Source organism: Strigops habroptila, chromosome Z, assembly GCF_004027225.2.
Source record: "Strigops habroptila isolate Jane chromosome Z, bStrHab1.2.pri, whole genome shotgun sequence".
Lineage (NCBI taxonomy): Eukaryota > Metazoa > Chordata > Aves > Psittaciformes > Psittacidae > Strigops > Strigops habroptila.
This window is the reverse complement of record NC_044302.2, coordinates 47,622,364-47,647,663: the sequence shown is the minus strand read 5'-3', so window position 1 is coordinate 47,647,663 and position 25,300 is coordinate 47,622,364. Positions and strand designations below refer to the sequence as shown.

Below are 25,300 nucleotides of genomic sequence, written 5' to 3'. Positions count from 1 at the left end.
AAGCATATAGTTAGCTGTCAGCACTATTAATTGCCTACATTCCTCAAGCTAAGGAAAAGAGAAGCCAGGTCAGCAAAAAGCATGTGTCGAGGATGCTTTTGTCCTTCCAGCAGAGGGAGGAGCCCACAGGAAACTACAACGAGGTAAGCAGGAAACTGAAATGAGAGAAACAGGCAAAACACGACATCTGTTGGTGAAAGCATGGCAGCACAGGTTTCTGGTGCTGCTTGGTCAGCCAGTGTCTGTCCCAAAGGAAACTGGAAAGTGTTGCTGTTTCCAGTTCCTGCCTGCTCTCCCATGTTCCCAAAATGAGGCAGCCAGCTTCTTCTGGGGGAAAGCTGATGGACCTCCCCTATCCTGGCATGAGGTCACCCCTCCTCATGTGCTTCACGCCAGCACACCCCATGAGGTCTCTCCCTGCAGCAAATCCATTCTCCAGCTTTTCTGCAGCCTGCACACTGCCCTGGGCTTTGCTCATGTGGGGCAACATGTGAGGCCTCAAGGCATGGGGGAGTGAGGCACCACGTGCTCACACTGCCCATGGCCTGGGCTTCCTCATCCTCCCGTGAGCACATGAAAGCAGATGTCTCCATAGGTGATCTCAACACGTCTGGTGGTGCTGCACCTCCTGCATGCCAGACTGCTGGCCCAGGGGTCCCAGTGTATGAGACACCCCTAGCTGCACCTGTAAGGGCATGGTCCTGCATTTTATTACAGCAATGTAATGCTACAGACACTGGCACCAGCACTGAGAGTTTCCAAACAGCCTGGAGGTTGTTTTCCAGAGCCGCTGAAACAGGGCTGCTGAGGTGGCCTTTTGTATCCAGGCATTATTACCTATCAGCAGCAGCTCTGGATCCCACAAGACAACCACCCTGGACCAGGATGCTGCATCCCCTTGGCGATGTCCTGTGCACCCAGGTTTCAGTGCAGCTTTTGTTCTCCCTCCATCTCCCCCAAGTTCTGCAAGCAGAACCACGTGCCTTGTGAGGACAAGGACAATGTATAATTAAATGCAGCCAGTGAGAAAGCCAACCTCCCACACCACAGAGAGAAGGAGCATAGCTTGTCATTACAGTCTGTGGTCATTTATGATGAAGACGTATTTTCCGAGGGAAAACAGGCCATCACTGAAATAGCTGCTTCTCCCCAGCGTTTTCAACCAGCTCTGCCTCTCTACAGTGCTGTAACGTGACCGCAGCGCCATCTGGGCTCAGAACTAGGCACTTCCCACTCCTCAGTCATGTTTCCCTGCCTTGCCACTGCCACAAATCCTCTGTGTGATCGGGACTATCAGCATGTATCAGGATGAGTAGTTATGGAGTTCATTTACCACCTCAGAGGTGAAATGTCTTGCCAGCCAGAGACCGTAAATCATAGATCCCATCGGCAGGCTCAGGCAAGGGAGATGAAGGAGGCTTATGCAGCCACATTGGATTGCAGTCCTGGATGTCAAAAGGACTTTTTCAGACGAGGAGTGCTGAAGACCAAGCTCCAAAATGCTGGTACCTGCCAAGCCTGGCTGCCGCAGGATACTGACATCCCTACAGTAACCCTGTTCAGACAGAAAAAATGCTAGAACTATCATAAAAGGTTAAAAAAACCCCACCCCAGTACTGCATAGGAATGTATAACATTGCCACAGGGAGACATTAAGCACTTTAATTTGGCCAGGCTGACAAATGTACAAGAGCTGGTGAGACACAGAGCTGACCTGGCCCCTAGTGGGCCTCAAGGCAAGACAACTCTAGAAAGGAATGTCCTAAAACAGTGTGTTCCTTTTCCAACAGGCTACACAAGTGTAATTTTGCTTTTAGGCTAGTCTCTGTGACCCAGTACACGCATTTTTCTTAAATGTCAAGGGCCACTCTCTTCAGGCTCTTAAGGCTCCACTGTGTTTATGCTACAGGAGCATATTTTAAAGTGGATGCAAATGTCCCTATAAATATTAGCAATTTGAGAACTGAGCTTCATGGAAAAACTGATGCTAGAGAACTGTAATTTTGAAGTCCTTGTGGCATCAAATGAATATGGTATTCATGAAAAGTATTTTGCAGTGGGAAATATCCTGGAGCCTGGGTTAAACTCTTATTTTAGCACTCACTGTTCTGCATTTACTGACGTGAAATTCTATCCTTCCGCAAGAACTAGTTCTAAAAGCACACTTAATGTGAATGAACGCTCAGAATATCCTGGAAATATGTAAGTAAGTCATGAGATCACTAACAGCACTTAGCACAGGCCATTAGCTATCTAGGCCTGAATAGCATTAAGCATAAAATCATATCACCTAGATGTCAAGAGTGTCAGATGAATAAGCCAGGCAGCCTGTAAATGCAACAAAGAGTGGAGGAAAAATATCCCTTATGTAAGAGTTGAGCAGATCTGCAATCTCTCAAGCACAGTGCCTGTAACATGCCTCTGTACTGCAAGATAACCAATGTCCCAAACTGAAGCTTGAATGGGATAAAGTCATTTATCTTTCCCTCTAATGTCTGGTGGAAGAGACAGGGCTCCCTGGGTGAAGCAGAACGTGGCATCTCCTCTGTTTGAGTTAGTTGCTTAAATTGGTCAGAGGCTGATGCTTTGGGGTTTTCATTAAGGTTATCTGGAATTTCCATCCTCTGGAAATATTCCAGGGTTTGAAGAAAAAGACTTGTCCCGCATCTGAATAAAATCTAAAAGAAACTGGACACCTTTTGCAGAAAATCTGGGGGGAAAAAGTAATAAAAAAGCCAACTGTTGGAACAACCCAAGTTATATTTTACAGCTGGCTTCTGGAGTCTTTTGGCCTGACCAAAAAACAAATTCTCTGGTGAAACTGGAATTGTCTAGCAGCAAATCATTCTAGCAGACAATTCCCCACTCCTTTCCCTGTTAGTCATTGGAACTTCTTTTCCTTGCATTGAAATGTAAAACAAAAATTATTGCACAACTGACCTAAGAATGAAAAATAAAACTCTTGAGCCATGAGTACGCAGGCATTGAGTAAATGTCACCTGAATCAACAGAGAGTGTAACAGATGGAGCCTTTAACATTGTTCTTGCAAATTAATCATTAATTTATTTTTTAAAATAATCATCATAAATCTTCCTAGAACAGATTGTTATTCTGCCTGTTATGATCTATTAAACCAATGCAGAATGAGATCACTACAATTTAAGTTACCATTTTTGAGGCTGCCAAATATCCCCCAAGTATTTCCTGCAGCTGGGACTGCAAGCATCTTCCTTGGAGCTGGCAGCCTGCTTGCACCGTATCCTGCTCCAGTCACACACAGGGACCCGGAGCCACTTGGGCTGAGTCGCTTCGCTTGACCCCCTTGGGCAGCAGCAATTTCGGAGGCTGACTCCCAAGTTGCCAAGCTGCATGTGGCACCGGCACTGCAGGGAGGCATGGCCACCGGCCTCAGGCGCGGGGACTGGAAAATGCTTCCCCGGAGGTGGGCTCTCACCCATTCCAGCCTGCAGCTCAGCTCAGATCACTGGGGTGCAGCAGTCCCCGATGCCTTTGGATAAATGGGGACTTTTCTCCTTTCTCTTGGAAATTCCCACATTGCAAAGGCAAAGGACACAGCAGGAAGAGTGGCAGCTGTGGGAGCCAGGTTACCAAAACCAGTTTTTTTCCATGTTATTTTCTTTTTGGTGTAATTTCCTGAGTGGGTTATTGAAAAAACAATGACATAATGGGCACAGTGCAGCAACAGGGCAGACAGGACCACTTAGGAGCAAAACAGCCAACAACATATTTGTGTAGGAGAAAGCAAAAACAGCTTGTGGTAAGGAGAATTCACGGATTACCAGAGTAAAAGCACACAGCCATCCCCTGCTCCTGCAGCCACTTGGAAACACATGAAGGATGCCTAAAGCGGGGGGGGGGGGGAGGGGGGAGAGGAGTAATCCAAACCAAACAAAAACCAAACCACCACCCCAAATTGCAGCAATTATTTGATCATTTTCACTTCCTAAATTGGGAGAGAGAAATTCCGCTGGGTCATCTGACCTCTGTTGAAACTACACCAGGAAGAGGAGCGCAGGGCGTTCTCCAGCTGTACAAAAGCCTCTTGTCTGTGAGCTGGAGATCAGAGCAGCATAAGGATGTGTGTGTGTGAGTGTGTGTAGCAAGGCGAGGCGCAGATATCCTCCCGGCCAGATCATCTCTTGCACAACTCTCTAATCCTGTGCAGCCCGGCAGACCTTTTGTCCTTCCCTTTGCTGCTCTTCCTCCCCAAGCATGCCTCCAGAGCAGAGCTTCTGAAGAGCCATTTCCTCCTGCACACGTCCCTGAAGACAGCTCTCCCCAAGAAGAGGAGGTCATCAGCAGCATGGTGGGGGTGACCGTGATGAGGACGTGGATTGAGCCCGTGGTCACAGGTTCCCAAGTGGCCAGTGCCTTCTACGACACAGCGCTGCTGCTGGTGGTGAAAAACTACTACAACCAGACCAATGCCACCGCTCCGTCCCATGTGCTGGAAGATGCTCAGCAGAAGGCTGTCTCTAATTTTTATATCATCTACAACCTTGTCCTGGGCCTGAGCCCACTGGTGTCAGCCTATGGCTTGTCCAAGCTGGGGGACAGAATACATCGGAAGATTCCCATCTGCTTCCCTCTCCTTGGCTACTTGGGCTCCAAAACTCTCCTGCTCCTCCTGATCCTGCTGGGCTGGCCGATCGAGGTGATGTACGGGGCTGCTGCCTTCAATGGGCTGACAGGCGGTTTCACCACGCTCTGGGCAGGTGTCATGGCTCTGGGATCCCTGGGCTCCTCCGAGAGCAAGAGGTCCCTGCGGCTCATCGTTATTGAGCTGGTGTACGGCCTCGCTGGCTTTCTGGGAAGCATGGCATCTGGCTACCTCTTTGTTGGCTTCAGTGACCGCTATCGAGAGGGCACTGTGCTGGTGAGCTGCAGCATTGCTTGCTATGCTTTCTGCCTTCTCTACAGCATTTTTGTCCTGACAGTCCCCAAGCCAGCAGCTTCCTGCCCAGCCAAACCCAAGAGTGCAGAGGAGGTGGGCAGCCAGCTACCAGCCCACACAGAGAGCAGCAGTTCCACTCCAGTATCCCCCTCGAAACTCATCATCATCATGCTGTTTGTGGCAGCAATCCTCTATGACCTTGCTGTGGTTGGTGCAATGAACGTACTCCCACTCTTCTTGTTCAGGGAGCCTTTAAGTTGGAATGCCGTGCAGATCGGACACGGCAATGCTGCTGGGTATGTGATCTTCATCACCAGCTTCCTAGGGGTATTTGTGTTCTCCAAATACCTGAAGGATATAATCATGACCATGATCGGAGTGGTATCCTTCAGTGCTGGCATCCTCATCATGGCCTTCGTGCGGTGGACGTTCCTATTCTACATCGGTGAGTTGAACAATCACTCACACAAGCAAGTGCATCCTGAGAAAGGGGTCGGGGTATTTCAGCATCAGAAGGTCTTTTGCTCTGTTTCACTGTGAGTTTCAGAGCAGGGAGCTAGGCAGACTGTCACAGGAGCAATGCCCAAGAGGGCTTCATTATCATTCCCCTCTCCCCGCTCTTTATGCTCCGACACTCAACACCCTACAATACCCAGAGGAGGCATACACTCCTGCCAAGGCTTAGTTTAAGGTTGGTTGACTTGTAATTTGTCACTTGGTCATAGCCCAGATCTGAGCAGGAGAACAATGCTTACACCACAGGCAAGTGGGACTTGTTGCTGGCTATTGGTACTAGTCAGACCACACCACCGCATTAATCATAGAATAGTTAGGGTTGGAAAAGACCTGAAGATCATCTAGCTCCAACTCTCCCGCCATGGGCGGGAACGTTTCACACTAGACCTTGTTGCCCAAGCACTTGCTTCTTGTGAGGTAAGGCTCAAGGCTACGACAGAAACAAACTAGCAAAGGTTTACTATTAAGCAAACATCTTAAGATGTGATTTATTTTTGTTACATGAAGGCATTTATGGCCGATGTGAAACAATAGCGAAACATTGGACCTGCTTTAGAAACTAAAAAATGATAATGTAGTGTACAAATCTCACACTATGTATAAATATATGGAGCAGCATCCCACAACAAAGGAAAGGCAAGTTTATTGTTGGTAGGTAGCATCTGCAGGGATGCAGAAGGCAAAATCCAAGAACTGCATCCATCGTGGCAGAGAGATGGATGATTCATATCTGAAAGAGTATTGTGTGCTGTATGGCTTTGAGGTTTTTCTTCTGAAAATGAGAAAAAGATCTAAGATAAATGGCCTGAAGTGCTTTTTCTGTCTGCCCTTACAGGGAATAAGAAATTGAAAATTAAAGTTATTCTAAAGGGAAAGATATTATATTTGTGCACTAAGCCAAACACCAAGTGAAATTTTGTAAGAGATTTTGTTCGTTTCAGCAATTAGGCTGGGGAACAAACGATTAGGAAAAAAAAAAGAATTAAAAATTGAGGTTTTTAATATTTAAAGTCCATCATGCACACATACTGCTACACAGTGTGCAGAATGCTTGTTCCCTCCATTGCAGAAACACCTTGGTACAATAGACATGGACCAAGTCTTCACTGAGGCTGGTTCTCCTGACAGGAAGGTAATTCCAGCTCCCTACAAGTTTCCACACTAGCGAAAGCCTAAAATACTGCAAGCCAGAAGCATCAAGATAGAAAACAGCTATGGTGTGACAAAGGTACTGTTCCTGTCAAAGCCATGTAGCATGGGGTGCTCTCTCTGCCGGTTAGACTCAAATCATCAGTCTCACTGTCTCAAAGGACAGTGCTATATTCCATCTGTGCTGGGATTTCAGGGTGAGACCAAGAGACCACAGCTGGTTTGGGCAAGGTACCTCTGCTGGTGGGAGCAATAGATGGCTTACCCACCATCGCTTGGATGGAGTGAGGACCTACACTCCTACCAAAGATTTGTACTTCTTTCTGGTACTCAAGGGACAAGGAAAAGTGAAGCAAAGGCCCTGTCCAAGCCATAGGCCCATAGTCTTCAAAAGCAGTGGTGGTTGCGTTGGGGGACAAGAAGCAGGTACTAATGATAACCACACACTTATTGCATTGCAGCACGGGCAGTGATGCTCTTTGCCCTCATCCCCTTACCAACCATCAGGTCCATGTTATCCAAGCATGTCGAAGGATCATCCTATGGTAAGTGCTTTGGTTGTCTTACCAGTCAAAAAACCTCAAATCGCTCCATTCAGCCTAAGGTACAAGGAGAGAGGTAAGTTATTGCTGCAATCTGTGCTCTGCATAATAAAACCGAAACAGTTGGTACCACAAATGGGAAGGGAGGAGCAGAGAAACTTGCAGGACAAGATTGTCACATCCGAACTTCTTGTCCTCAGTTGCATCATTTACCCACACAATTTTCAGCACATGCTTCTAAAGATTATTATCAGTGTGCAGCTCAGAGGCAGGGAAAATACCAGAGGTACTGCTCAAAAACACACTACTCCAGGGAAAAACAAGAGAATCCAGATATTGTGTTGCAACACTGTGATATTTACAGTTTATATTTGGCTTCTTTTAATTCCAGCTTTGGGAAGGATGGATTTCTTTCATCTTTTTTTTCAGTTATGCTCTCTAAACACGTCTCCAAGTGTTACCCGGCAATTTATTCCTGTCAGAGCATGATTTAACTAATGAAGGATAACCTTTGCGTCAAAATCAGCCTTTATTGGTAAACAGGAGCATAAATTATTTTCTATAAAAAAATGTATTAGAAAACAGTACAATATATGTATTTTACAGCACTGTACTGAAGGCTACCGTTTTTACCCCAATAAGCTGGACACAACAGACAGGACTAGCCATGCACTCAAATAAGACCTCAGGACCATGGCTGCTCATGCCTCCTCCAAACATGGTCCTACAGCAATCCTTTTCACGTCTACCATATGAACATGATGCTGCTCTGTCACTGATTTAATTCCTCACCGTGCTCTGTAACAAACTCCCCTACGTGCCACACAGGTAGCAGCTCACACCCCAAATTAATCGTCATTAATCCTAATGTTGTTTTTAACCTCCACCTTAAGCCATACACGCTGCACCGATGTACAGTGGCAGACCGGCTCTGGAGCAGGGCCATGCAGCAGAGCAGCCCTTGCCTCCTGGTAGCAGCACTCTCCCCTTCAGTGGTGGCTGCTGGTGCTGTGCAGCTGGAGAAGGCTGCCAGGGCAGCAAGCCCACTGCATAGCACTGACCTTGCTCCCAGCTTGCACATCCCAGCAGGTCTGGGTTACTTCGCCTTCCCCCTTTTACCACTACAGAAACAGAAAGGTGCGCTTCAGCACAAAAGCTGTTTCAACTATAATTCAGGTTTCTCTGTCCAAAACATCGTACGAATCACACACCCCTCCCCATTTCAGGCGTGATTATCATTGCAAACCAGTGGACCACTATTCTGACCAAAAGCAGAAGCAGACCCTGACTAAAATCTCTCTTATCTCTCCTGTCCTGAAGATGTGAGCCCAAAACTACTTCTCCACCTCCTAGGGAAAGGAGCATTTACTGCCCAGTTTATTGCTGCTCTTCCAAGCAGCTACCTCCACATCTAGACTGGTTAAGCACACAGTTTGCTGGATGAATCTTTCATCCTGTGCCTTAAAGAAGGAAAAGGCATTAAATTCTGATCTCGAACAGAAGCAGACACAAGCTCATGCCATCTGGTGCTTGTGAAGCAATGACCACATTGCTCTCCCACACAGCAGTGATCCAGGGTTAGTCAGGAGGTACCAGAGCTGTTTTTTTCTCCCTGTAACAAACTATGTTCTTGGTTTATAGGAAAAGTGTTTGTCCTGCTGCAGTTGTCTTTAGTCACCACAGGAGTAGTGACATCTACAGTCTACAACAAGATCTATCAAAACACACTGAACTGGTACAGCGGCTTCTGTTTCATTTTGTCTTTTCTAGTCAGCTGCCTGACTCTCCTCCCCTTGAGGTAAGGAACAGGAAAGGTTTTGTCCAAAAGGACATGCTGTATTTTCTCAATGTTACCTGATTCTAGGCCTAAAGTATATAATACAGATGGGATTCTTTTTTTTTTTTTCCCAAGTAAACTTAAAAGGAAAAAGAAAATTGGAAGAAACAAAAATTTTGCAGAAATAAGTTGACAAATACCAAGGAGATTCAAAAACTGAAACTTGCAAGTGATATAGCCAATGCTGTTAATCTTCTCTTGTTTAATGTATCATGAATTGCTGTAGGAGGAATATTTAGCAGAGTTGAAGAGCTGATAATCCCAGGGGACAAAGCGTTCACACGAACGTAATGCTTGATATTACAAAAATAGTAATAAGTAGAATGAGGGAATAATCCTACACAAAGTAAAACATTTTTTAAAAATCCATTACAGTTTACTTACTCATTGTGATAGAAAAGAATAATCTGAGTCTCCCTCAGGTTTTTCTTTCAAAGAGAAACCATTACATGGTGAAGGAAGTGATTACTTTTCTGATCCAGTGAATTTGCCCAACCATGCAGCTACAGAGCAACTGAGAGGTGAATTTCAGGAACAAGTATGAAGTCTAAAGGCATGGTTAATACATGGTTATATATATATGGTTAATGTATACTGACTTAAGTGTTATCACTCTGATAGGAACAAAAAGCAACGCTACAAGGAAAGGTCCTACACCATCAGTTCTGTTTTGTCCAAAGGCTTTCTGGACTTTTGAACACATTTGACACCTGGTGTCAGCAGGACTGCTGGTGTGGGGAAGGCTACTTCACACTCATCATTTCCCTGACTCTGCTTTCCTCCTCCTATTTTCCAGACACAAGAGCGACTCATTTCTTACCACAACCCTGCTGTTCTAACAGCAAGTCACTGCTAGTTACTCAACAGCTTTTTAATGCAGACTCCAAATAGAAGTTAGCACCATTATCAGCACAAACATGTGTTATTAGGACTTGAAGTCCAAAAGATGACAAATGGTGCCAATATCATCACTTGTACACAAGGATGGCAGATCCTTGAGAGAAATCACATGAGCACTCAGCCAGCTACAGATAGCACAATGAATTTTAAACTAAAGAATTGATGGGGAAAAAGCAAACAGCAGTTTAGGAAAGTAGTTTTCTAGCTCTCTTGTAACCTGCATTTTTATTGCTCTTTACAGCATCGTGGCCATCAAACAATGTTCAACCACTGGCTTTCTTCAGATTCTGACCAAGTGACAGAGGCTGTACCAGCTAAAGCCTCTTTTGGTGTTGATCAACTCTCCAACTTATCTAAGTGGAAGACTTGCCAAGCATTAGTCACCACAGTTTTCATGACTGGAAGAATCTCAATTTGTGTTTCCATTTCACAGCATGCCACAGGCTCTCAGCCACTGAGCTCACCCAGGACAAAGAAGTTTGCCTTGTTATTTCTGCAGTACATCATCTCACAGAGTACGTGCACTGGCTATTGAACACCAGCAGTCTTCAGAGCATTTCATTTTTCTGCTAGGCTGGTTAGCAATTATGCAGATGGACAACAGGGTGGAAATGAAAATGGCATTTCTAGACACATCATTCAGTGTGGAAGGGGAAAGCAGAGGATCAGTTTTCCATTAGTTCCTTCTCATCTGTTTATTAGGAAACCTCAGGGCTCTGTGCCTTTGGTTGATGAAGCAGGGGCCCACAAGCCACATGCGCACAGTTGTCAGCAGGACACACTTGTTCTCCAAGTGCTACAGAAGGTATGTCAGCCTGGCCAATCAATGTTATACAGATTACTAAATACAGAAATACCACTGTAAAAAACATTAAATGTAAGATTAAGACACTTTCAGTAATTTCCTACAATAAAACACTTCTGAACAGATGTTCACACCCCTGTCTTCTGGGAGATTGCCACACTGTCCCTGGGCAGTGCTTTAACACAGCTCATGGGAGGACACCTATGACTCAAGAGCCGATACCAGCATTTCAATTCACACCGCAAGGGTGTACTACTCTTCTAACAGCTTAAGAACAGCTAAGTGCAGCACACTACTCCTGTGGGCTTTACAGAGGTGTAGGGACACTGATACTAGGTAATAATCAGAGTTCATTACCCGTGTTAAAAATAAAAATCTTTATACTGCATTGAAACCCCTACCTAAAGGAACCTCATACAATTCAGCAATTGGTGTAAGGTGTTGGCAGCTAAATACAAACATGATTCAAAAGACTGGCATGCTCCAGAGGGATCAGGGCTTAAATTATATGTCTACTTACATACTAATTGAATTAACAAGGATTAAGTGGCTTCCAAGCTCCTGGACTAAGCAAGTTAAAAGCACTTCAGTAACTGAAATAATCTGAAAGCAAATCAGGCAGTTCAAGCCAGGTAAGCAGCAAGCAGAAGTCAATTACTCACTATACAACCTCTTATTCTGAGGAAGTTGCTGCCAACCCTGTATCCCACCTCTCCACACACCCACTTGCAATCTTTCCTTAGCTCCAGCCATCACTTTCAAGTAATACTAGATGTAGTACAGGATTAGCAGTATAACTAGATTTTAAGGGAAGGGTATTTTTGCAGTAAGATAGTGAGCCGCCTGGCAAAACATGTACACACATCACTTCAGTGGTGAAGGCTGCAAAAATGAAACTTTATTCTAGGTAAAGGAGTCATCTTTTAATACATTTATTGGTCCATTCCATTAATTTAATTGAGGTAAACAAAATGGAGCATTTTAAAAAAAATGTACACACTAATAGAGAATTACAAACAGTTTTACCTCAAAGTGTTTTTCTCCATCAATACTAGTTCCATAGTAAACAATGCACAAAGTATATTTATACAGAGATATATGAAAGGGTATAGAAACATGCCAGCACCAGAAGGCAAGACAACATTTCCTAGCCTGCGAGTCTGAACAAGAGTACAGTTGCCAGATTTGGTCGAGCGCAGGAAACAAAAGCTTCCTTCCCATTTTTACACTGTTTACTAGGCTAATCCACACAGACACAAGTCTTTTCACAGCTTCCATTTTGGTTTTCAGTGGTATGAATGGTGACTCTAGTTTTAGTGAGTGGGTCTACACAGGCTGAAAGAGAAAGAGTCCGGGCCATGAGCCAGCACTGGTCATTGTTGTCCCCAGTACTAAGACCTTCAACAATGAGGGGATGAGGTCCGCCTCCTCCACTCAGCCAGCTTGCCTTCACCTGCATGGCCCGACTCTCCTAACCTTAAGGAGGGACAGAGGGATGCAGGCACAGAGCAAAAAGAGAACATGGACAGTACTGATTTATTTTCATACGCTAAAGACAAAAGCCCTTTGGCTGTTTGCTGTTGTAAGACTGCCCCTCTGCAACCCGTCTCCCTGTGCAGTGGGAATGTGGCACTGGCTCCAACCCTGCTGCTTGATCTGAAGGAATGGATACGTATCCCAGCAGCAGAATTAAGGAAATGGTTTAGCTTCAAAGCACAGAGTACCAAGGCCTGCAAAGTAGTCTAGGACAGTGACTAGCCTTTAATATTTTATCATGCCACTTAGGTAAGGGTGATCTACTTATGCCTTTTTGGAAAGTGCATTATTTTCTGCGTAAGTACTGTGCCTTAGCCCTGCAACCTTAAAATTAGCCCAGTTCACTTGTACAAATCAGATACTCCAGCAAGACTACAAAGTGCTAAGCACAGAATTAAATTTTGCCTCTTTATTTCATAAAGTTGGCTAAACAGCACTCCCAAAAAGTTTAAAATGCAACATTCACACTGCTAGAAGGCAAGTTTATTCCTGTGATCCCCAGTTTTACTTTATAAAAAAAAAAAAAAAAAAATCTGGTAACTAGTAGCAACTCCCCTATCTTCAAAAAAAAAAAAAAAAAAAAAAAAAAAAAAAGACCCCATTTTCCGTATTTATTGGTTGCTGTAGTGAAAGGTAATATTCCAAGGGAGAGACTGTTCTACCTTCAGAATTTAAGAAGGCTGAACAGCTAATGAGCTAGTTTAATGTATGCAGTTTTGCTCAGTGGTGTTCAGCACCAGGATTTTAAACAGAGTGCAACATTAATCATAAACAGGTAAATTGTGCAATTTTTGACAAAAACACAGCTCCTGTTAAAACACTGAACACTCTCTGGTAGGCTGGGAGGGAATTCTTTTGAACCTTGCATCTGCAGGACCAACACCTGAAGAAATATGCATCACAAACTGGCTACACAGAGCCACTGGTGGAAGACTGCCTCACAGTGCCCCCACAGAACAGCCGCTGCCACATGAGCTTTGCGGATGCTTCTTCCCTACCACATATCCCACTACTCTATCCTTAGCACAAGTGCCAGTGTGACAAAAATTCAAGTAGACCTCAGCGAAGAATCCATAGTTTCTTCTTTGCTACAAGTTACACTGGAACAGTTTGTGTGTTTAGTGCTACTCCTATTACTTTTTTATTTTTCCAACGGATACCTGAAAAAGCTATGGTGTTTCAACACCTATACTTATTGCAAGAGTCAGAGCCTGGTAAGGATACACATGAACAATACACAGTTCACTACCAAGCATGAAAACGAGATCTCAGTGCCTGCTTTACTGTGCGGGTGACAGTTCAGATAAGAAACAAACACCTCAGAAATTACACAGAACTAACCACGGCAGCAGTGAATTATGCATCCTCTAAGAGGGAACTTGGTCCGACTAGGGATTACAAGTGGAACTGGGCTAATTTAAGGACTGTTGAATGACCCACATGTTACATAGACTCATAGAAAAGGTCTGACTACTTTTGACATAATTTTAGTGCATGTGTGAATGGTGAACTTAAGTGACTGCACTCTTAAGAATTTACTCAAAGATGAAGCTCCTTCACTACACTCCTGCTTCCCTTTACTAACCCCTTCTACTTTTCACATGCAAAGTTTGGGCCATCCAAAGGAGAGACTCCTATCCTGTAAGGATTACAGGATAACCTGTCAGAGTTCTGCTAACAGTTCAGATCTCAGCATCCTACTAACAATAGGTTAAGTAAGTGCACTCTTTACATCTTACAGGAGTTTCCTGATGTTTTGTAGTTCTCCCATTCAGCACTGCTGCCCCAAAACTCAGTCAGGATCCTCCCTACACAGCCTCTCCCACAGTTACCTAGTGATCTACAATAGCTCTTTGTAAGAGTATCCTCTATAGCACATACAAGCCAAGACACTCGCCACGACACTTGCAATTCTTGCAAAGGACTCCTCTTTCAGATACTAAGCCTTACTTTCATTTCAGGGGCTTAAGAAGCTTTGGTGTTCCACATCATGTAAGAAATCCACATCAACCTGCAAGTACCACAGAGCTACATAATGCAACAGGGAAGTGCAAAGCGTGCCTGCCTTTCAACAGCTTAGCCAGAACAGGATTTATCTGAAATCAAAACATGCTTTGGATGAGGACAAGTTTAAAAACCATACTGCAGGATCAGTGGCATTGGATTACAGAATATTTAAGACAATCTTCAACAGCTCCAGCCTCAAAAGTAACACACCAATTTGAGCTTCACTTGGTACTCCCCATTGTCCGTTATGCTTCTCATGAACACTATGATGTCACATGATGTCACCACCATCCTTTCTACTCATCTTTCACTTTTTTTTTTTAAAAGGTGAAGGGAAGACATGTCTAAATATTAGTTCAAATTACATTTTGCTTCATTCCCAGTGATGTTGCAGGGTCAACTACAAAATTCCATTTACCACAAAGGAACCAGCTCAAAAAGGCATGTTGATCTCTGTGGGAAATAGGGAAGACTGTATCCCTGAAGGTCAGACTGTTAAACAGTATGTAAGTGCTTTATTTTTTAATAGGAAGATTGAGGAAAACACCTGGCTCTACTGCTTCAAGATGGTCCTCTTAAGCACTTCCTTGCACAAGAGTAGTTTATCATTCTGGACCTAACAGCAACTTAAAGCAGAGTTCTCATTTACAGCAAGTAAGTGTATATTCACAAACTGTGAGCTTAAACCAGCAAGCATAGTTTAGTACCACAGAGTTGTCAATGAAGGCCGAGTCAAAAAGGAAGACCTCTTAAAATGTCTTAAACTTGACTTTTGCACCAAGAGCATCTAATTGGCCTGAGAGCTACCACATTGCTGCAATACCTCATCTTGAGAGTCGCTATAAATCTACCAAGTTGAGCAGGGGAGCTTCAGTTTTACTTGGTGTTTATGAAGGGATAAAGTCCAAACCAGACCAGTACCTTGTTGGTTGTCAGAGGAGAACACAGCAGTTGTACATACTCAACTACTGCTCTTCACAAGAATGTTGCCAGAGATGAAGTTATCACTCGAGGCTAGGAGTAAGCACTCATTTATTCCCCCAAAATCCAAGTATTACACTGATATTAGCCCCAACCACTTAGGATGGTTAAAAAGGATTTATCTGCATGCTGTTAAACCAAGACTCTCGGTCCCTGGGAATCATGGCAGCATTCATATGGTCATTAACAAAAAGCAGTCATTTACTTGAGGTTGGACTGCCAGAGAAACGGGGAAAGAAAAGGGACTTGCAGAAGCAGTTACATTTCTAAAGGCCAATAAAAACTACTAAGAAAATAGATCCGTACCAAAAGTAGTTTTAAAAGACTTGCCATGTGGTTCAATAAACAGGTATGAACACTATGTGTACCTAATAGGGTACCTATCCACCTCCACCAACCTGTTTAAGGCAAGTTTCACACACAATGATGCTTGGTGGAAGCAAGCATTTGACACTTTTCGGCTTCTGGAGGAAAAAAAACAAAACCAAAACCCCACAAAACCAAACCCAAAACAATAACCAACCAAACCAGAAAAAAAAAAAAGGGAGAGAAGCATGGGGAGAGAAGCAGAGTTCTACCTTTACTATAGTGGGCACCTTAAGTGACCAAGCCCAAAGTGGCTCTAGTTCAGGAAAAAATGAAACAAAAAAGAAACCAAACACACAAAAAACCCTCCACACCCCAAACGTTTAAAGCATGGACCAAGAGAATTCTACCATGCAACCTCCAGAGCTAGCTTTAGAAAAAATACACTAAAGACTCATACTTGCTTCCACCATTCCCATAAGCCTTGAAAGGCAGCTGTTCAACTTGCTCCCGCAGCTAGGCTGATTCTGATCCCCAAGTCAGTCACAAGTACACTTCAGCCAAATGACATTACTTCATAAGCACCAAGGTAAACAAAGATGTATGAACCAACAGCATGCCACACTCACAAAAACCACAGTTCATGCTTGCGTCACAGGCTATCTGCAGGTGGTGGTGTTATGTTCTGTCTTGGACCAGCCCAACTCCCACACATTAAAGTCTCCAGAAACCTTTGTATCCAGAGGGAGCATATAGGTGGTAACAAAACAGAAAATACTCATTTCCAGCCTTTCCCTGTCCATCCAAAGTAAGGGATAAGGATTGGTTAAGGAGTAGTGTATCACAGGAATAATTATTATGTTGTGGGGGTTTTATAAGCAAACAAAACAGAATGGTAATAAAGATGTCATTTGGCACCTTGCAGTAGAGTTTTATTTTCATCTTTTTAGTGTTCCATTCATCAGTTCCTCCTAGACTAAAGAGGTAAGTTTTATCAAGATCCCCGTGCGCTTTCACTGTGAACCCCCAATCACTCCATAGGATAAAGAAGGAACCATTCAAGATAACTTAAAAAGATGAAAAATACCCCAGTTTAAACACAGAAAGTGAGGAAAAAAATTAGAATAATTTTCAGAGCATCTGTTCCAGCTTAAGTGCAGCTGGCATTTCAGTTAACTTGACAAAAGGAGTCCTTCATACAGTTCCAGTACATCTAGTGGTACTGAGCATAGAAGTGCTAGACTGTCCATGGAGGTGGTACTTATTTGGTCTCTGGCTTGTCTTGCAATAGCGGTATAATTGACTCCCACGCCGTAAGGCACTGAAGAAAGAAATAAAGATTTAAAAAATTGATTATACGTCAGTTCCTGTAATTTTTGACCAACCCTTCCAGACCAATAGAACGCAAGTTCAAGGAAGGCTAGCTAGATCTTATAGGTTAAAACAGAAGGAAAAGTAGTAAGCCAATCTCAAACAGCAAGAAAGCGTTCAGAAAGAACAGGTGCAGCTTCTAAATGAAGAAAACAAATCTAAGCTTTCCAAAGTCAACAGCTGGTCCAAGCCATTAAAAATCATCAGAATACCCACGATTTCCAAATATCAAGCTATACTCTTTTAAACTGAAGAACACCACAGCTTTCAGCTAGGCAAATTGTTTCTAGTAGAAATTCACGTCTTTGTGGTATGACAGAAAAGTTCGTAAAGCATATATGGAAAAAAGCAATAGACAAGTATGTCACCATGCATAAGACTAGAAGTGTTTCATGTATCAACCACTGCACTGGGCAGCACTGATCTGGCATGAAGGAAAACTAGATTAGCAGCATATGCAGTTAAATGTCAAAGCCCTTTCACTTAAAATAGTCTGACAGTGAATCTCAGGCACACATGCACCAACTGAGAAAGTGCAGAGGCGCCTGATGAGGTATTTCCAGGACTAGCATACAAGGGAAAAAACTATGCACAAGGGGATGGAGATTAGAACCATTTATGCATACCAGGCGTAATCTATAGATGGGTCCATGGACATACATTAACCCATGTAGTTTGTTTCATAAAAGGCAGAAGCAAGAAATTTTCTAGTCTGGTAATATTACTAGAACATGCAATTTTGGTCTTTTTCAACACCACTACTGCTGCTCAGTAATTTGTTCAGTGCAAGAATGCAGGCATCCAGGATGAAATGCTGTTACAGGGCTGTCTTGCAGAAGACTCCTAGCCTCACACTTAAGCATGACAAGCAACTCAGGAACTGATTACAATAAGCTGCTGACAAAGAGTAGCTTCCACAGCACTAGAGAACTGATTTACATGTCCAAGATTCTTTTCTACAAGACAGTGCAAAGATTTCCTGAAGAATTACCACCATCTCCTCAGAAGAATTTAAACTATTCTTAGTCCTTAGCCAATGCTCAGTGCCACCTACCTTCTCGTAGTACTGGATATTTTTATCTGCCATACCCATGAGTAGCTGCCTAAAGTCCTGTCTTTTGTTGTTCTGCCATCTCTCCATATCTGCTTTCAGGTCAGCATTGAAACACTCTACTCGATCTTGACATTTCTCAACATCTGTGGGTACCTGCAGCAAAAAAAAAAATTAAGATTAAAACTGTCATTGAGAGTTCTAGACTGCTGAATCAGCTCAAATCTCACTTAGCAAAACTACAGAGGAAAGGGTAAGTGAATAGTCCAGAAGTTACCCTGAATAAAGTCAGTTATGACTGCAAGGAGAAAAGCCCCAGTTCTATATTAGTGAGACTAGATTGCCTAATTTGTTCTCCATTGTCTGAGGTGGTAGGCAGTTGTGCCTGTCCATCTCTATGCCCGATATGGAGGCAAATTGCGGACAAGTTTGCAAGAGGCACATAAAGAGGAAAACCATTTGGTGTAAGTGCTGGGTGCCTAGGCTCAGTTCCTAGCTCTCAAATGAGTAGCTTGGCTATAGCTCCAGTGCAAGTTTTCTCTCCTCTTTCATTTACATTGCACTAGGCATTTTCCAATTTACGCTAGTAAATTGTTGTACAAACAACAAACATCTAGGTTTCTCCAAAGACCTGAATAAGAAACCTCAGTGTTACCTCTCAACTGTAGTACACAAACAGCAGTGATCAGCTATGGCAGAATAAAATTCCTAAGCCTCTAGCTGCTAGCTTCCACTTTTAACCTTATAGGCTGCCTGAAAAAAAGATCAAAGTGCAAAGGATTTTGATTGTGGATGGGCTCATGGGCCTTTGGGCTCAACCGTGGACACATAAGCAGTCTAAGAAATCTTGAAGGACAGCCTATTGCAAGCCTGGGTAGAGATTTAAATGGATTATGACAGTAGCCACTGGCCCAAGGCAGATGCACTTTTGGCCAAAGAAACTGGTGTTCTTTGCTTATGTTTTAACTAACATCATATATACCACCAGAACAATTTAAAAATGTTTCTTCAAGAAGAAAAGCCATGAGCACCTTTCTTGCCCTTCTCCTTGTGCTGCATGGTCCACACAGACAGGAAGCCTGTAAGGACATGCAGACTAAGCCCATGATCTCAGAAGAGGAAACCCCTGGGGTCTAGCACCAATGTGAGGAGTGAACTTCTGCTCTAGAAGCTGTGACGTGCACAGAGACAAAGGTAGAATGAAGAACATTTTCAGACGTTTGCAGTGGCTCCTCTCATACCTGATACTTTCAGGGAGCTCCCTTTTTCTTTAAGGGCCATGAAGGAAAGAAGGAAGAGGATGAACAGACTACGTATGAAGCTTTTCATGTGTTATAGCATTGGAAGTTACAGGTGTACTACTACCTTGCAGTTTGGCAAGGTACCCAATTTAGGCAGAAATATATCAATTCTGGTTCTTCTCCAGATGTGGATTACAGCTGACCACTGAAGTATTGTGTCAACTGAGAGAAGGTCCTGCATCTCTTCTCCAATAAAGCTGTGCTGAGACACAGGAAACACCTCCTTCATACTCATGGGATTTGAGTACCACTTGATTCACGCAACCAGATTTACGTTACAAGTAGCTTGGGGGTTCAGTAGCTACAGAATTCCCCTACCCTCTCTGAGCCCTATACTACTGGCTACAGAATCTACTCTGCTACAATTACAGATATGAAGTTCTCTCGTAGACTTCAGACAAGAACTACGAAGCAATTGGCTGGAAGGTTTAGGAGATACTTCCTTCAAGACAAGCATGCCTTGCATCATATTTATAAGTACTCTGCTATCTTAATGGGAAAGGATAGACTATCAAGAGTCATGAAGTCTGGAAGCAAAACCACATAAGATTCCCCAACCCAATTAAGTTAGTTCCCAAGTGTCCTGCTTCTTCTGCCAAGATCTGAAACAACAACAAATATATTAAAATAAATAAATAAATAAATAAGATCTGGTCTTTCTTAGAGCCGGTTCTCCACCAGGTGAGGCTGAGAGTGCTGTATGAGTTTAGAGCTACAGGGACAACCCAGTGATCAGCAAATGGGTCACATATGCTCTAATTAAGGAGCAACAGCAATGAACTCTGGCTAAGTCTCCACAGGCATCATGAAAGCAGTGTCTGCACACACACCACTGCAGTTCAGGTGTGTAAATACCTTTCCTCACAAAACTGCAGCTTTCCAGGGCAGAACTTGCAAGTTTGCAACTCAGTAGCTGAAACAAAATTTTAAGGTAATTAATAGCTTTTAAGCACTTTATATCTTGTGCAAGGTTAATGAAAACTGAAGGGGAACCAAAAAACCCCAAGCAGAGGAAGGGAATCTAACCTACTGCCATTGCTGGTTAGATCTGCAGTGATGGAAGGTGGGGCTCTTGCACACTGCTTCATGCAGAAAGCAGGTGGCAGCACAAGCACACCAGTTTACAGCTTTGCTTCTGCATGAAGCCCACCTAAAAACTGTCACCCAGTAACCTCTGCTGTGTCTGTTCAGCATCAAACAGGAAGAGCTCCCGAGAAGAGGCAAAATATTGAGTCTTCCACAGTCGAAACAGGTATCCTACAATACAGTTTAGCAGTGCCAGGGTTAGCACCTTAACTAGCTAACTGACATACTGCTAAGTCACCAGGGAATGTTCTACCACTGCTTCAGTCCCGGTCACTGAACACTCCAACTGGTTCCTGGCTGTTATTCCTGCATTACACAGGTCAGAGACATCCTGCTCTGCATGGTGGGAGATCAGTAGTACAGAAGTTGCTAGACAGGTTATGTATGTTCATACTTAGGTCTTAATTTCACACCGGCTTGCCAACAACAAGTGTCTGTTCCACCAGAAATTGCTTATACTGCAAAGAAGTCACCAAACCCAGATGAAGAAAGTTCTGTTTCTCCATTCTTCTCACGTAGTAATGTAAGTGCAAGCTGTTTTTCAAGACTTTAGTTTAAAGCGCTAACCTTTGGGCGTTCTTCTTTTTTCAAGGCTACAGCTTCCAGTTTTGCTTCATACTCCGCTTGAACTTGGTCTCTCTTCTTCAACACATTCTGTGGGCAAGAGAAAAAGACAGCTGTGAGAGGGATCCTCTCATTCCTTCCCTACCCACCCTGCACAAAACTGGAAAGCTTAAGTGCTAATTCAGGCTGAAGTCAGACTTCCATACTTCCTTTGTCCTATTTTACAGTATTTAGGGAGTACCTTTTAAAAATAAAGGGCACTTGCTGTCCAGCAGCTGGCAGGGTCAGATAAAATTCAACTTCTGGACAAGCTGGAAGCATGCAAGATAAAAGCTGTCATGTAACCATGAATACAGCCCTAAGTAAATTCAATTCATCAGTTGAGTTATTATTAGCATGAAAAGGAAATAAACAAAAGCATCAAAGCTGTCAAGGACTACTGCAAAGCTTCTGACATGCTCAAGTAGCCGACAGTGTGGGCCAAGAGACAGGAAGGCCACCACAGAAGGTACTACATCTCCCTTTTCACTTGTAAAGGACTGCTCAAAGTCCTTTATAGCAAGCTATTACATTCTTGTGTTAGAACAAAAGTAAGCTTTGCTTTTAGATCAGTTGGGGGTGGGGGAGGTTGGTTGTTGGTTTAGTTAATAATAATTAAATTATGAAAAGTACAGTTTACATGAAAAGCACTCAACTACCTACATGAGTTTCCTAAGCAGTAAACATTTTATTGATTGTATTCTCAGAACAGAACACAAAATCTGCTACACTTCCACAAGCCAAGATCCCCACTAAGGTTATGATATACTGTCCTGGGTTCAGCTATAGCAGTCATTTTTCTCCTTCTTAGTAGCTGGTGCAGTGCTGTGTTTTTTAACTTTCAGCCTGGGAACAACGCTGATAACACTGATGTTTTTAAGTTGTTGCTAAGTAATGTTTATTCCAACCAAGGACTTTCCTCAGTCTCATGCTTTGCCAGGGAGGAGGGGAAGCCGGGAGGAAGCAGAGACAGGACACCTGACCCAAACTAGCCAAAGGGGTATTCCATACCACAGCACATCATGCCCAGTATATAAACCGGGGGGAGTTACCCGGAAGGCCCAGATCACTGCTCGGGTCAGGCTGGGTATCGGTCGGCGGGTGGTGAGCAATTGTATCCTCTCCCCTTGTTATTTCACTAATCATTATTATCACTGGTGGTAGCAGTAGTGGTTTTGTATTATACCTTAGTTGCGGGACTGCTCTTATCTCAACCCGTGGGAGTTACATTCTTCCGATTCTCCTCCCTATCCCTCCGGGAGCGGGGGGAGGAAGGGGGGTTGTGAGCGAGCGGCTGTGTGGTTCTGAGTTACCGGCTGGGCTCAAACCACGACATATAGTCTTACAATTTAAAGACAAGCACAAAAATTAGTCTTTAAGATGAAAGTTAGTCAACGCTCGCTGCTGAGGCACCTGTAAACTTGAACTTGTCTTGCAGCCAACCTAGTCACTTCATGCTTTGAGTCTTTCCTTTTGCCAGCCAGGAGCAATTACCCCATTAGGGCAACAGGGGTAAGTAATCATTTTAAGTTTCAGGGAAGTCTAGTAAAGCAGGACTAATATGCACTGCTGCCTACAGAAATACCTGTTTAAAAGAGTAGTTCTCAGAGCTGTAAGAGCCAGTCTAGCCAAGATCTGTTTCCTAATTAAAGATGTACAAACCCTGCATCTACTAATCACCACCTTCCGCCTCCTCTCTCTTAAGCCAAGAGAAGGTCACCAGTGCAGTTGCTCTAGAGGAGAGATAGGAGACATTGCAATCAATATCCTTACAAATCTCAGCCCATGACACCCCATTCACAAAGCTGCTACTGGTTGGGGGGGGGGGGGGGGGGGGGAGGCAAAGCTGAAAAATTCTCTTTTAACAGTTTAACACTCCCTTTTGTCCCCAGAGGGATACAAGCAAGCATGCCACTCGTCATCTTAGCTTGAAAACCCACAACATTCCTGTTATTTTTTGAATCTAAGCAACTATGTGGAATAGCCCTTAAGTGATTGAGGTTACCAATGCAACAAAACCGTGAGGGATTTAACAGATATTTCTACTTCGTACTGCCTGTTGAACCTGAGGCAACTGGAATTTCTTCTCAGAAAAACAACCATCTCCAGCAACTGCAGTCAGCCTTTAGGAGGCTGGAGACAGGTGCAATAAGCTGGAGTGGCCAATGATTAACGCAATGGTTATCAGCAGGCTAGATTCAAAGGGCGAGTCTCCTATTTCTCCTTAAGTGCTCAAGTCCATCCACTGTGGACCATTAACAGTATGCTTCTGAATACAGCTTTAAGTATCTATTAATGGCTGACCTGTAAGTGACAGAAAAATACTGCCTTCCCTTTGTGAAAGGGAGTGTTTCCTCTGACACCTCCAGGCAATCTCTTCTCAGTTGTAGATCAATGTATTAAAGCATTAGCAGCTCCTCTGAAAAGCTCTGTACCAAGTACCTCCACACTTAACACAGCCCAGGCAAAACTTCTGCTAGCTAACACCTCAGAGAAAAAAAACAAATCTGACAAATAATTTTTAAAAAGTTGGAAGAAACCAACACCAAACAGAAAACACACACATTTCAGTTATTTGGGGACAGAACTAAATCACTGGTTCCTGTACAAGCAAGACAGCTTGCTTTCAGTGAGGCAGGTCCTCCTCCATTTTGTATTTACTTGAAACATTTTAACTCGGCCCATATCTCGGAAGGAGCTTCAGGAGTTTCCCATCAGCGTCCTTTCTCAAACTGCAATCCTATGCCATTTGCACACCACATAGCTTCTTACTGTGACTAGACCTCACAAGAGGATCCTTATTTACTGTACACCTTTAGAGAGACAGTTAGCTATCTGGTGCTTGTTTTAAATATGCATTAGAAGTCTTGTCCGAGCACACAGCTGGGGATTGCATCATCTGATAAGCCTTTCTGGCAATGTTAAGCATATAGAGTTCATATAACATTTTAAAATCAGCACTGAATTATGTAGAGTGGAGCTCACGCCCTGCACTTGCCTCCCTGGGGAACACCAGCATAACAAAGAATGTGGTACCACACATTTGCTGACAACGGCCTCATTGCACGAGGGTTCAAGAAGTCCCCTGGCCGTCTCACACATGGCCCGTGTTTTAGACAATATTCCCCCTAGACACTACCAGCACACATTTTAACTGTAGTCCACAATGCCAGCCTCTCCCCATTTCCGCAAATCTTTCAAACGAACCCAGAGATAGCTTCCCTGGAGTCAGCCTATATTTGTTTCAGCCAGAAATCTGGTTCTTGGCCCAAGGGAACTGCCTATGTGCAGTTCTCTTGGGCTGTCCCCCTCAGGTGCAACAGTGCTCTTGAAGACACTGAGGTCTTGAGGTTCATCCCCAAAATAGTGGCGGTTCTTACTCAGAGACATTCACTCAGCTGGAGACTGCTCTAGAGATCCAAGCTCCCATACCTATACCTAAGGTACACCATGCAACAGAGAGAACTATCAAGGTTGCACCGAACTCCTAGTACCTAAAAAGACTTGCCTTCCATCAAATATCGTTTCCAAAAGCTGTGCTCTGAAAGACCAAAACACTTTAATTTCACAAGCAGTCCTCTTAGCAGCTGATGAATAGGACTGCACTGCTAGTGAAGAAGACAGCCCTTTCAGCAGAAAGCCTCCTGCACTCCAAGAGTAGCCTCCTTTACAGTTACTCAGTTTTATGGTGCCTGGGAAGACAGTTCTGTAGCTGCTTACTGCAGAAATAGCAACAAACTGATATTTTCTAGCATAAGAAAACTACACTTAGCATGACCTGAGATGCTTCACTTTTCGCATTTGGAAGGGAAGGAAAATAGGAAGAGTCTGCCTTGGCTAGCAATAGTTTTTATTCTTGATTTTCAGACACAGTAAAGCTAATCAGATGCCCAAGCAAGGCATTAAGCAGCATAATCCTTATTTGCTATTAGCTGTTATTTTACAAGTGTGGTTTCTATATCCAGGCTGTCAGAAAGCATCAACACACTGAGTGTGTTCAATCCATGACCGGAGCGTAACTGACAAGAAGAGTGAATCCTCTAGCACACTAGAAAGTCAAGTCAATAGTCTAAATATTAAGTTAAAAAGCAAGAGTTTCTTTAGCTGAAGAGGTACTTCAGCCAGTTAAACACCACTTTGATGCCACGAGAGGCATTAAATACTTGCAGTTACACTACCTGTTGGCTTGGAGACTGCACTTAGTGTCTCTGCCATTATCTGACACTAGCGCTTTTAGAATGGGACTATCCCCGTGGTAAGTGGTGTTTAGCTGCCTCAAGTACCTCTTCAGATGAATAAACTCTTGCTTTTGAGTTTAAAAAGATTCTTTCCCTGCCACATTTGTGAAAAGCACCTCTCAACTCAGCTTGCCACTTTGGATGCCATCTCCAGT

The 25,300-nt window shown here is 43.7% G+C and overlaps 2 protein-coding genes across 4 annotated transcripts in view; one reads left to right on the top strand and one right to left on the bottom strand.

Moving 5' to 3' along the window:
* The first annotated feature begins 799 nt into the window (after nucleotides 1-799).
* On the top strand, nucleotides 800-15,417 carry SLC46A2 (solute carrier family 46 member 2). 3 transcript variants are annotated; one of them, XR_003995016.1, is made up of 5 exons: nucleotides 800-5,361; nucleotides 7,043-7,126; nucleotides 8,765-8,921; nucleotides 10,102-10,375; nucleotides 14,163-15,417. XR_003995016.1 is itself a non-coding variant. In XM_030511665.1 (4 exons), the coding sequence occupies exons 1-4, from the start codon at nucleotides 4,326-4,328 to the stop codon at nucleotides 10,157-10,159; spliced, it is 1,335 nt and encodes a 444-aa protein (XP_030367525.1). In that variant the 5' UTR covers nucleotides 800-4,325; the 3' UTR covers nucleotides 10,160-15,417. The 3 variants fall into 3 exon arrangements, 1 of the variants encoding a protein (XP_030367525.1); XR_003995015.1 differs by having other exon boundaries at nucleotides 10,102-10,665; XM_030511665.1 differs by having other exon boundaries at nucleotides 10,102-15,417.
* Nucleotides 11,681-25,300, bottom strand: part of SNX30 (sorting nexin family member 30) — a 46,851-nt gene continuing 33,231 nt past the window's right edge. The window contains exons 7-9 of the mRNA XM_030511666.1: nucleotides 20,872-20,958; nucleotides 17,921-18,073; nucleotides 11,681-16,816 (exon numbers count right to left, since the gene is read on the bottom strand). Of these exons, the coding sequence (XP_030367526.1) occupies nucleotides 16,757-16,816; nucleotides 17,921-18,073; nucleotides 20,872-20,958 (300 nt within the window). The 3' untranslated portion in view covers nucleotides 11,681-16,756. The remainder of the gene's footprint in view (nucleotides 16,817-17,920; nucleotides 18,074-20,871; nucleotides 20,959-25,300) is intronic.

Bases quoted from the DNA above. Each gene is read 5' to 3' on its own strand.
- SLC46A2 (XM_030511665.1), top strand. From the start codon at position 4,326: ATGGTGGGGGTGACCGTGATGAGGACGTGGATTGAGCCCGTGGTCACA. The intron at 5,362-7,042 runs GTGAGTTGAACA...ATTGCATTGCAG, and splicing joins GACGTTCCTATTCTACATCG to CACGGGCAGTGATGCTCTTT. The intron at 8,922-10,101 runs GTAAGGAACAGG...TGCTCTTTACAG, and splicing joins CTGACTCTCCTCCCCTTGAG to CATCGTGGCCATCAAACAAT.